General features: G+C 41.6%; 1 protein-coding gene across 1 annotated transcript; it reads right to left on the bottom strand.

Annotated features, from left to right (window-relative positions):
- Positions 1-439: 439 nt before the first annotated feature.
- On the bottom strand, positions 440-12,000 carry inhbaa (inhibin subunit beta Aa). The gene is made up of 2 exons (XM_058396337.1): positions 11,041-12,000; positions 440-2,991 (listed from the first exon to the last, which is right to left on the bottom strand). Exons 1-2 carry the CDS (start codon positions 11,453-11,455, stop codon positions 2,213-2,215), a joined length of 1,194 nt encoding a protein of 397 aa, XP_058252320.1. The 5' UTR covers positions 11,456-12,000; the 3' UTR covers positions 440-2,212.
- Positions 12,001-12,360: the final 360 nt, after the last annotated feature.

Raw genomic sequence — 12,360 nt, 5'->3', positions numbered from 1 at the left:
CCTTCATTATTTTTAAGAGGACGGTTTAAAAAAAAAAAAAAGTGCTAGTGTGTCTTGTAGTTAGCGTCTACATGCAGTTTAGTGTGATCTTTGGTATGGACCATTTTGTCGGTTGGGTATGTGGTCCGGCTAAGTGTAGACGGAGCTGAAGTGGATTAAACATGCAGAGCATCTCTTTACTGTGGCCACGTCTTCAGCTTCATGCTAGGAACTTTTCCACCAAATTGCTTTCAACCAAAAATGACAAACAACACACATCTGTTTTAGTGTACAACCTTGTAACTTTAATGGTGAAGCAAAAAAAAAAAAAAAAAAAAATAGGGAAAATACTGTAAAATAAATTAGGTTAAAAAAAAAACACAAGCACATTTTTGTACAACAAAGCAATGCAACATATTGGTATTTTGATTTCCATATATACAGAATAAAAATATATATCTATTTTTTAGACTTAATCCACTTCTTTCAGTGTCAATTTTTTTTTTGTCTGCATGAAGAAAAACAAAAAACATATACCACATATTTTATTTTTTATTTTTTTCTGGATTTGACGTTTTTTTTCTCATTTTTTATTTATTCATTTTCATACTGTTGTTTTTTTTTTTTTTTATAATTATTTGCATTGTATGCGTCCACACACAACCCGACAATAAGCTTTTCTCATGTCTTACGAATCTTTATGCTAAATAATTGCTTCTTTTTTTTTCTTTTCTTTTCTTTTAAACATCGCAGTTACCTGCAGTTACGTCTGTAAAACATAATGGTGACATTGTTTGGGTCATACAGGGTCCTTCCAATATTTGGTGAATTATTTTATAAATACCTAAACAGATCATTCAGCAATTCATCTCCCAATTTCTTTAAATATCAACGCTGCACATTCATTCAAAAAAAAAGAAAAGAAAAAATAAGGATAAAAGAAAACAAAAAAATTGTTGGTTTAAGTGCTGTGTTTAACATTTAGATGGTTAAACACACATGGAGAGTGCAGCAGTGCAAAAAAAAAAGCACAAACGATTGAGAATTATTATGGGATGGATCAGTTATTCAGGGCATTTGCTTGGGTTCGACCTGGACGGCTTTGTGAAAGACGGTTCTGGGAAGTAGAAGAAAAACTATATGTATATAGTTTTGTTTTGTTTATTTAATGAACTTAAAATCTTTGGTGTTACAGGTTTTTGTCTGTTTCTCATTCCTAACCCATCATTCTCACATTTGCTCACCTGGTCAAACCTACTCTAATGGAATATTGTCCGTTTTTTGAAGTGCTTCTTGTCTTTCGCTAAATACCATTTGTAAATGTGGCTATGCTGATGGTATAGTGCAAACTGTAAACGTTCGTAACGTCTCATTTTTAAAATAGTAAAAAGGAGAAGAAAATAATAATAATAATAATAATAATAATAATAATAATAATAATAATAATAATAATAATAATAACAACAATAACATAAAGTTATAATAATTAGAATAATAATAATAATAATAATAATAAACAGAAATGTTTGGTTCCAGCAGCCCGTCAAACTTCTTTCAAGTATCTCTCAACAACACACACACACACACGCAAACACACACATGTACACATACAAACACACATGAGACATCAAATATACTTTCAAAAATGTATAAAAAGTCAACTTCCTTTTTTTTTTTTTTAAGTTTGTAAAAGTAAATAGTTAACCAAAACAACACATTGATGAAAAATAAATCTTAATACTTGACAAGTTGCATAGTTTTGAGATTTGCTTTTTCAGGCACCTCATCCTCATGGTCACTCCCTTATGCGGGATGTTTGGCGTGACCGCACTGCACTCTCGCTCGCATAAATATCATCTCACCTCTTTCCCTCAGCTTTGTAGCAAAAATATATTATATATTCATTTTTTTTTCTTCTGAAAGTGCCACAGAAACTGCTCCAAGCTATAGATACCCCCTGGATTTTCAGACGGCCAAGTTCAAGCAGCCACCGTGTCGAGAGAGAGGCCTGTCGTTGTATGGGAGTCTGAGTGTGATAGAGAGATGAAGAGAACTTTTTCAAGCTCATTCCCTCATCCCTTCACCTCACTCCTTTTTCTTTTTGCCCAAGTCCTTACCGTTCAGGCACTGGTCCCTGTTCCCTCCCCACCCTGGCCTGCAAGCCAAACTCGGCACTCTTTTCTGTCCTTCCCTGCTCTTTTGCTTGTTTTTGTCTTTATTTATTTTTTTTGTCTTACGAGCAGCCACACTCCTCCACAATCATGTTTTGGATGTCCTTCTTGACAATCTTCTGCTCCTCATTGTAGTAGAGCATAGACATGGCACGGAGGCGCGTGGGGACACAGCAAGACCTGATGCTCGTGAAGGGGCTGTAACCACGCATGCGGTAGTGGTTGATGACAGTGGAGTGGAAGGAAAGTGCCGAGCCGGTGATGCTGGCCACATGGCTCGGGCATTCACCCTCACAGTAGTTGGCGTGGTAGCCAGTCGGTGCAATGATCCAGTCGTTCCAGCCAATGTCTTTGAAATTGACGTAGAACTGACGCTTGCAGCACACGCGGACCTTGCCGTCGCATTCCAGGCCACGCTTGCGGCGCCTTCTCGGCCCGTTCTCCTCCATTTGACGCACCACAGCCATCAGAAAGGGCCGGTGTGACTGTTCTCGCTCTCCTCCTCCACCAGGAGTCACCAGGACTGGTGTAGCACGGGCATCGGCACACGAAGGGCACGAGACACGCAGGTTCAGTGCACTTACACCACGTTCCAGCAGAGATTGCATACTAGACGCCATGGGGAAAGTGTGCCAGCCGCTGCGTCTAGTGTCGACTGTTTTCTCGGCGACCAGCTTCTCCCCGGAGTCCGGCTGCTGCAGGTACAGTTGAATGGTGACGCTTGTGCGGGTGCGGTTGCCCTTCGGAAGCCGTAGGAAAATCCAGACATTGGCCTGCTCCACCACAGACATCTCGTAACCCTCTTTAGAGATGAGGAAGTTTATCAGACCCGGGGTTTCACCTGAAACAGGAAACAAAGAGGAGGAGTAAAAAACAGGTCATTAGCTAAACTAACTATTTTTAAATGAACGGGATGCTGTTCATTTATTTCTGCAGACCAACCACATCAAAGATGTTTCACCGCCTGGGAGTGGTAACATCAGTAGAGTGTTTTAAGCTTTGTAGTTATGGCAGTGACGCCACAGTTCAGGACTGACCAGCTCACCGGGATTTGAGCAACAAGCACCTTTTTAAATCACACCCCTTTTCAATATATCAAAGGCAGAAATTTGAATCAGTTCTGAACACACACAAACACACCAACACACCAACACACAATGACCCTCCCACTTAACTCTGCCTTGTTTATTCCGCCTTGAAATGGAAATAACAGAGTATGCTAACACATAATAGCTGAGCACTGCAACACATGACGGTCATGACAACATGCAGTACATGGTGTCCAGCTGCCGGCTTCGATGTGGCATGTTTTCAATAACTTGCTCTCTCTGTGGATCAGGGAACGAGTCTCACACTGGCTTTGATCCACTGCATTTTACAGACATAGCCGAAGCCTCTGGAACGTCTCACGTTGTGGATCGGTGGCCAACTTTTAAATGAATCCCCTCCACTTACTGAGACAAATCTTAAGGAAAAAAGGACTTTTGTCAGGAGCCTTAAACTGTCACTGGGTGATGTGTCTGGCTGTAAATTATGAGTTCTGTTACAGACTCGCCTGTACACTGACACCTCAGCAAATCTCATAGTAAAACATAGTGGATGAGTTAAATATACCCTGAGTATGCTGGGAAACATGTCGATCTATGAAGTGTGGATGAACATTATTTAATCCAATCTCTATTGTACACTGCCGCATATTTATAGGATTACAACATGATAACAATGATGTCAGTTCATGTGTGCGTGTGTGTGGGTATGTGTATGTGTTTACACATCCCAAGTCCCATCTGTCCAAACACAGAATCGCTTCATGAACGGAGTCTAAAAATAATGGGCTTTTCCAGCATCGGCTAGCTCATTGTTTCCTTTTTAATCTGTGGTCTATGAAAGAATGGCGCATCGTTAGCTTTCAGTAAAATGAGTAAACCCAGCTCAAGCAGTTCCTCAGCAAGGGCTTGGGCCTACACAGAGTTCTACCCCCCACCTGGATGAGTAGGAGAGCGTATGGAAGCAGGCTCACGCCACGTGATTCTCAATACGTTTGGGAGAGAGAGAGAGAGAGAGAGATAGAGAGAGAGAGAGAAAGAAAAAACCCTCTGAGCTGAAAGACGTACAATAATCCCTCAACAATAAACACCGGTGTAACCACGAGAGCGTAGTTTGCACAGCTGTCCCCCACACAAAGATGGAAAATAACATTTACACATTCTTCTTCTTCCTCCCCCAATCCATGTCTTCAAACAGGGAGGAGGGAGCAATATAGGATCACCTGGGAACTTAAAGAGGTGTGTAGGGGGGTCGAGTCTTCTTTAAACATGGCTTTGGTTAATGCGTCCTCTAATCCTCATCTCTATCTAGTTTACTTTTGGGAGGTGGTGGTGTTGGGGGGGGGATCACATTCTTTGATCTTCACGTTGGCCTCCCGTCATATTGTATAGCTTCTTACGACTTTATGCACCAAACCCGAAAGACAAATTTTGCAAAAAGAAAAAGGAACCCTCAGATTCGGCGAGGTTGTAAGAGGATGTAAGGAGACGCCTATCTTGTGGGCGCTCTTTGTCTTTGTTCTCCTCCTGGGGATGATTGTAATGAGGAGATGTGATTCGTCTTGAGCTAATTTGTTGACAGTACTGATTAAAGGAAACAGTTTTAGTCTGTGAGCAAAGACTGGCTTGATTGTTGCGAAAAGATTGCTGCTTACAGGGAGGGCTCGGAGAATTCGCTGGATCACTGGTGACAAACGCATGTGCATGAATGTTTCTGGTTAAAGTCTGGGCTAGTAAATAATTCCACCGCACATCTGAGATTTTGCAAAGGATATCCTAAAAATAACCAAGGCTGCTCAGCCTTGACATCAAAATCCAGCGAGCAGATATCATCATACAAGGACTGCACTTCTTTTTAGTACCGCTTTATAAATTAGATGCGTGACCTATTTTCTGCTTTCACCAGCCATGAACTAAACGGCGCTATAAAATGCTATAACGATGTGCTGCTGTGTGTAAGTTGGCTTCCTTGACTGCAATACCAGACGGCATATTTCAAAATTTTAATATGGTCGTGCCAACTATGAGGACAAATTTTAGAGACTAAACAACTCTGGTATGAGTGTATTAAGATGCCAAATTCGAGCAACCAGTGAACAAAAGTAACACTGTCCATAAACTCACATTCTCCTTTTATGTCTGCTACATATTTCTAGGCCTTATATACTTTTAATTTGCTGTGAAAGAAACTTTCCACAAGGGCAGTTTCTTTTCTTTATCCAAGCTGAAGTAAGCAATGGGGTGAAAAGTTTAAACAAAAACAAGCAGATTCCTTTTTTTATACGGCCTAAACATACAGTGTGGTTATATCACTGTCTCTTAAGTGTTTGTCGACGATGTTCCATTAGTATTAGAGCTCTGAGGTACGTCCAAGTTTCCCAAAGGTATCAAAAACATAAAACTTAGGAAGCATTTATATTTATTATTAATTATATTAATGCTATTTTAAAGCCATGATGTCTGAAATCATCTCCTACATTATAACACGTGGGAACTGACTCATTTGAGGAATTACTCATGACCAGAATCAAGTTCTCACTAGATTTGATCCCTAATATACACCCTTGCTCCACAACGCCTTTGGTGACCCCCTCAACCTTCTCACATCCTGGCATCATGACCGATCTACTCAAAACTTAAAAGTTCACTTCACCGTGTCTGTGATGAGTTTATAGTCAGGAGTCACTCTCGCAAAGTGTTACAGGAAAGCTTCCTTCTTGGAAGATGCAGGACAATCAGATCTTAACGTGACAGCACGATATAAATTACTTGCAATTACCTGGATTTCCACATGGGCTAAAAAACACACAAGGCTGCTGGATGGAAAGCCATGGCGGTGCAGCCGTGACTCATCGCTATCGCTTCATCTTAATGATTATATCCGTTTCAGGATTAGCCTGCGACCATGCGTGCTCCCTTCCTGGATCTGAGAGACAAACTCAACTGTTCATCTGTTAAAGCTGGGCATCTGCAAGCCATCGACCAATCACACAAACAACTCGGCATCATCTGCTGTCACTTACCAATGAGTGAAACAGCTTCAACTTCAACATCAACTTCCGTTTGTTTGATGAAGAAAAATTAGAACCCGTGTCTTTTATCTTCGAATCCAAATAAACAAGAAGATGTGTATATCCGCAAAAATATAGTGTATTAAGATACGCTAATGCTCCTTAAGGTGAGAGTCGGGAAGTAGGAACGTGCAAAGATCTGTACTTTTTTTTTTTTTTTTTTGTAGTTTTCATTTTATTACACTTCAGATTAAAAAAATTCTAAATTTTAATGAGACCTAATACTAATAACATAATCTATCTGTTGCTACACGTAAGCAGATTCAATAAAAACTCATCTTATCTCTTCTTATCTTATTATATTAGCATTTAGCTTGTTCGTATTGTCAGAGTTTGTCATGCTAGCAAACCCTGAAAGATTAGCCATAAAGGTGTGGTTAGTTAGCCTTAGCTAATATTTTCCAGCATACCCTGTTTCCTTGGGGAAAGAGGCGTTAATTTACAATAATCAGTAATATGAGTTTGATTTGAGCTGAAAGTCTTTTCCTTTTCTGATTCTGTTCTTTTCGTACAGCAGATTTAAGAGTTTATACTTTGCCTTGAGTAAAGCTGTACTTTGAGTGTTTTTTTTTTTTTTCCTCAGAGAATTTGGGAATGTTTTCTGATGGATGCTCCGAATTCTTTAGCTGAATGTCCGAGTCGCAGTCATACATACAGTGCTCCTGCTAATAATAATATCTAATGAGTTTCTTGAAATTGGTCTGAACTATTAATAGTAAAATATGCAGTAAAGTATATAATGTCTCCTAGGACCTTGTTGGGTTAAGAGATTGTAAAGAGAAGCTAAAGCTTGAACAGTGGTCTAAAAGAAAGTTATGTTTTTCTCTTTAACCAACTGCCTTTATCTATATCTATAGATAGATCAAGGATCAAGGAAGGTTTATGATCATTCCAGAACACGTGATAGATAGATAGATAGATAGATAGATAGATAGATAGATAGATAGATAGATAGATAGATAGATAGATAGATAGATAGATTACAGTTTATTACAGGAAAATAAACTTCCTAGTTGTCTTGGTGTTGCACTAATAGGGATGCTTTAGTGATCATTACAGTCATGGTGTTGAATGCCTGAAATGCAGGATATTGTGGTATCCTGAGCGCTCTTAAATGACGAAACAGTTGTGGAAAAAGAACAACAGCAGAAAAGGCATTAGTCATGATTTCACGACACGTCACTTCTAACGAATGTAGCAAGCACGCTTGAGTAACACATGCAGAGCCCAAACAGTGCACATGCATCAGTTACGTCTCGTTTGTCGCTATTTCCTGAGTACGCAGATGGTTTTTGTACAGTCTCTGTGCATTAGTGAGGAATGTTGAATGTTCCTATCGCATCCTATCAGAGCTACAGCTCGAAACCCGAGTTCCCAAGTCCCAAGCTAAACGTTGTTTTATTTTTAATCTTGCCATCCCTAAAGATATGGGAAAATATTTATAGGGGTCTGACTTTGTCACATCTTCAGCGGACAGGCTCTTGGAACAAGCGGCTGGGTTACAGATTGTTTGCTCCCTGGCATGAGTTTCACACAGGACCAGAACAGCTTCTGTAAATCTTCTCTTTCTCTCGTTATTGTCGCGTGTTAAACGTAAAAGCTTGTTGTGTAGGAGACTCAGGGAAAGGTAACTACCCAACTGCTGTATATTTCTTTCGCCGACCTCTGGCGTAAGATTGATTGGCCCTCCGCTATGACAAAGTCAAGGAGAAGCAATGCATTCCTAAGATATATATGTTGGCAAAGCTCTGGCGTACTTCGCTCTTGTCAGCGGTGTTTACAAATCGGTGAATTCCTACAATGTCTGAAAAGGCACAAGGCTGTAACTGAGCTGCCGGAGTCACGTTTGTGGGCGTGTTCTTACACAAACACACTAACACAACTTTGAGGACATGAATTCAAACTAATGACAAACCAGCCCTTGAGATGTGTTTCAACAAATATATGAAATATTACATTACATATTACACAAAGCTTCAGTTCTATAAACAGCACTGTGCTTTAAAAGGCAATAATTCACCACAGTGTAAGCATGCTGAAGTCTCGGCTGTCCTGACATATAAAGTCCTTGTCTCTGGATACTGATAGCCGCATCAAGGTCCTGTTTAACCTCAAATTACTCAGAAACGGAGAGGATAACGTGGTAATATGGTGAAATTTACAGCTCAAGTGGTGGGAAGTGAAAGTGGAAGTAATTACGCTTTTGAGTTAAGAAAATATCTGATCACTAAAAAGCTGAATTTCCAAGTGTTGTGAGTAATCAGTCACTCTGAAGCTTAATGCAGTTACAAACATAACATTAGTTATTGTGGTCATCAAGTGTGTGTGTGTGTGTGTCTGTGTGTGTGTGTCTCTCTCTCTCTCTCTCTCTCTCTCTGTCTCTTTTACTGTGTGTGTCTATGAGAGAAGGATAGTATTTGACTGCTAAAAATCTTTAGAGGTAAAACATACAAAATGTGCAGCTATTCTCTCTCTCTCTCTCTCTCTCTCCCCCTCTGTGTGTGTGTGTATGAGAGGAGGATGGTAAAACATTACAAAAAGTGTGTATTCTCTCTCTCTCTCTCTCGCTCTCTCTCTCTCTCTCTCTCTCTCTCTCTCTCTCTCTCTCTCTCTCTCTCTCTCTCTCTCATTCCCTTATTCACTCATTCACATGGTGTGTGTGTGTGTGATATAGAGAGAGTGAGAGATAGAGATAGAGATAGAGAGAGTAAGAATCTATGCCAAGCGATGCTGTCTCCATTGTACACTAATTTATAAACTACGGCTCTATTGCTTCTCACATGATATTATAAAATTTACACAATGTTAATTTTGCACTTTGAAAAAATTACTCTTGAGGTTTGAACCATGATATCTGAATCAATAGCATAAGAGGTGAACTACACTATACTAAGGTTTTTTTTTTTTTGGAATGTTTTGCATGAGGTTTCCATGAAAAACAAAACAATTCGGGTTTCGTTTCCTTGTTCTTCGTTTTTTTTTTTTTTTTTTGGTTTTTCGTACATTCCAGGTATTGTCTGTGTGTCACAGATAAACTGCTCATTCACTCCGTGCTCCTGCTTTCTGTGAATGGTGAGGGTCTTTCACGTGATTGTTCAACGGCATCCCCCCTTGTGGCCGCTTCTGCGAACAGCTCGACTAAAACCGGTATGTGTGCAAAATGCTGGAATTCAGGCACCTCGTAAAGCAAATTCAATTATACAGGTAAGGTAAAAGAATGCAAGGTTTGTTCCTTTTTTCTTCAAAGATGAGAGAAAGTGTGCGGAAATCTGGCTTCTCTGATTTCAGGTTTGTGTATGTACGGTTTATTAAGTGTAATAAGTGTATCAAGTGCTACGAGGGGATATTGATTATCTGAATAAAAGTCCATCCTAGGCCGGCTTGCTGGCGTGCAGATGCTGGCGGATGTCTGATCATCTGGGTCCAATTTCACATTGCAACATGAAGTAAAGCAGGCAGTGCAGCGCTGAATGGAAACGATTTGTGTTGAGTGGAAGGGACTCGTCGAGACAAGCGATCATGGCTGTAGGTTTCGGGTTGAATCTTGCTGATGTTATGGATTATGGTGTTAAAGATTTGTTTCTTATCCATTAGCACAACTTGAGCTAAGATCTATGACTTGTTCAGGATGTTTTGCAGCTGCCTGCTTGCACAACAGTGACGCTCTTAAAAGAGAACTTGCACTTGAGAGAATGATGAGAGGCTTTGCGACAACCTGGCTTGTTTAACCCTTACGCACACACACACACACACACATTCCTTCCTGTGCTGTAAACACAGACTGTGTGTCACCTGTCTGTCTATAAAGACTACAGTGTCTAGTAAAAAAAACAAACAATGTGCGTTATTTGTGCATATTTCTACGGTTTCAGGTTTCAGTGTCAAGAGTAAATCTCTATTCGACTTCAGTTAAGAAGGGATGCCTTAAAGGGATGTGTCTTTTAAAGCGCACTATTGTTCCAGCTTTGGTGTGGTACTTAAGTACTTCAAGGATCCCTGCAGAGTCTCCACTCGTTTAAAGCTTCACGTAAACCCTTGGCAAAGATGAAGAAACTTCAGGTCTGTTTTTGAAGTGACTGCTATTTGCACTGCTCTTATGTTTGCCCCTGTGTCTCATTAACTTTTCCATTGCTTCTTTTGTTCCAATTGAATTCTAAACCGCATGTCAAGCTTAATTATAACCAAACAGTCGTTCACTTCACCAGGGAGCTCGCATAGTAGCTCTGCTCTCTGCTCTTCAGGAATGAGAAATCCATTACACCGAGCATTACATTACGGCACATCATCTCTGTCACGTCGCTCGCTGGAGCTCTAGTGCTGCTGCTGTGTGACTCAGAAAGGAGCCCAGTGTTTCTGTTCATCGTGGATTTCACGCCACTTTTAAACAGCACTCCAGGTCTAACAGTGTTCTATCGACTCCTTTTGAAAACCCAGACGCAAAAACTGCCAACTTTTTCCCCTTCCTGACTGCAGACGGCTCCCCGGGAAGCCTGTCAGTCTGCAGGTAAGTGGCGTTTATGGCTGGGAAGCTCAGTGGGGTTTCCTTGATAATCAGCAATTCTATAAAGCAGCAGGATGTTTCTATGAAGGAGGAGGTGGAGGAAAGCTGCACCACATTTTTAGCTATTCTCTCTCCTGCTTTGAGGCAACAGGTTTTCCTTGCAAAAAGTTAAAAGTCCTGTCCTCTCATCCAGCTTTTCATTCTAAGTGCTCTCTCTTTCTTAAACACATTCAGACACACACACAGATATACAAATACAGATAAGGACTCACCAGCTTCGGCGAAGGTGATAATTTCAGTTTGTTCGCTGTTCTCGGCCTCGAGGCGTCCGTGAGGCTCTTCGTCGATCAGCACGCTGCCGTCCTTGGCTACACGGCCCACATGGACCTTGCGGATGGCATTGAGCAGGGCGGCACGGGGCACTGGGTGTGTGATGTTGGGCCGATCCTGCAGGTGCAGCATGCTGAGGATGTGCCTCTTCACCGCCTCCACCACATCCTGCTGCGCCTCCTCCTCCTTCATTAGCGCCTCCGCGCCACTCCTCCGCAGCCTTGCCATGGCACAAGAAGGACAGTCCGATGGCGAAGAGGGCGAGGATGCCAAGGTGCCCGAGGTGGCCATGGCATTAAGAGAATAGCAGTGAGCCAGGAGCAGCAGTGCTACACTCATGGCAGGCAGTAGCGTCATCCTTGGAGCAGGAGGCTGAAGAAATGATGCAAACTGACCACAGCAGTCTAACTAACTAAAATAAAAAAATAAAAAAGAAGAAAAACTTTTTCCTCCTGATCAAAGGTTCCTCCGAAGATCTACCTGTCTTGTAACTGTAGATGCGTTCAGTCTGAAAAAGTTTGACCTACTAAAATTAAGCAAAGGATTAAAAAAAGGGTAATCCTCGTTGCTGAAAGGAGAGCTTCTGTGACGAGAGGTGATGATTGAAGAGGAGGAATAGTTCTGCCGGTTGCTTCACTTGTAGGTGTTCTTCTTTCTCTTCCTCTCTCTGTCTCTCTCTCTCTCTCTCTCTCTCTCTCTTGCCCTGGGTCTCTGAGAAGTTTGGATGGCAAAGGCAGGCGTCTTGTGGACGAGCCCTGGGGAAGCAGTGTAGCGCTCTGGGACTGCTCACTATGCACGATGTGAATGGTTTTGTACAAGTGGGCTGGGCTCTCTCTCTCTCTCTCTCTCTGCTGCTCTGTCTTTCTCCCTCTTCTCCACTCTGACTCCACTTTCTGTCTTACTGTAATTATACTTCTTTCCCTCCCCTCTCCTCTCCTCTCCTCTCCTCCCCCTTTCTCTCCCGCCCTCTCCCCCTCTCCCTCTCTCTCTTTTCTTTCTCTCACATTTTTCTTTTTTGGTGTGTTCTATTTGTAGGGAACTCCCCCCCACACAACCCCACACCCACCCACCCCGCAGTGCTTGAACTCCACATACAGGGATTTTGCTAGGGCAGACATGACACATGATTTGTTAATGAGCGCTTACCTACACTCACGAGTCATGATGTCGTCAGATCAGACAGCCCGCGGCTTGCGCACTCGCATATCCACCAGTTTAGTCACACGCTTCTGTAGCCGTGAGATGAATTTTATTCATTTATT

The sequence above is a fragment of the Hemibagrus wyckioides genome, linkage group LG01, assembly GCF_019097595.1.
Source record: "Hemibagrus wyckioides isolate EC202008001 linkage group LG01, SWU_Hwy_1.0, whole genome shotgun sequence".
Classification (NCBI taxonomy): domain Eukaryota; kingdom Metazoa; phylum Chordata; class Actinopteri; order Siluriformes; family Bagridae; genus Hemibagrus; species Hemibagrus wyckioides.
The sequence above is the reverse complement of the archived record's forward strand: the minus strand, read 5'-3'. Positions and strand labels throughout refer to the sequence as shown.

What these genes read in the sequence shown, in the direction of transcription:
- inhbaa (XM_058396337.1), bottom strand. Translation starts at nt 11,455, where the DNA reads ATGACGCTACTGCCTGCCATGAGTGTAGCACTGCTGCTCCTGGCTCAC. An exon ending in TATCACCTTCGCCGAAGCTG is followed by an intron (nt 2,992 to 11,040) that starts GTGAGTCCTTAT and finishes TTCCTGTTTCAG; the next exon opens with GTGAAACCCCGGGTCTGATA.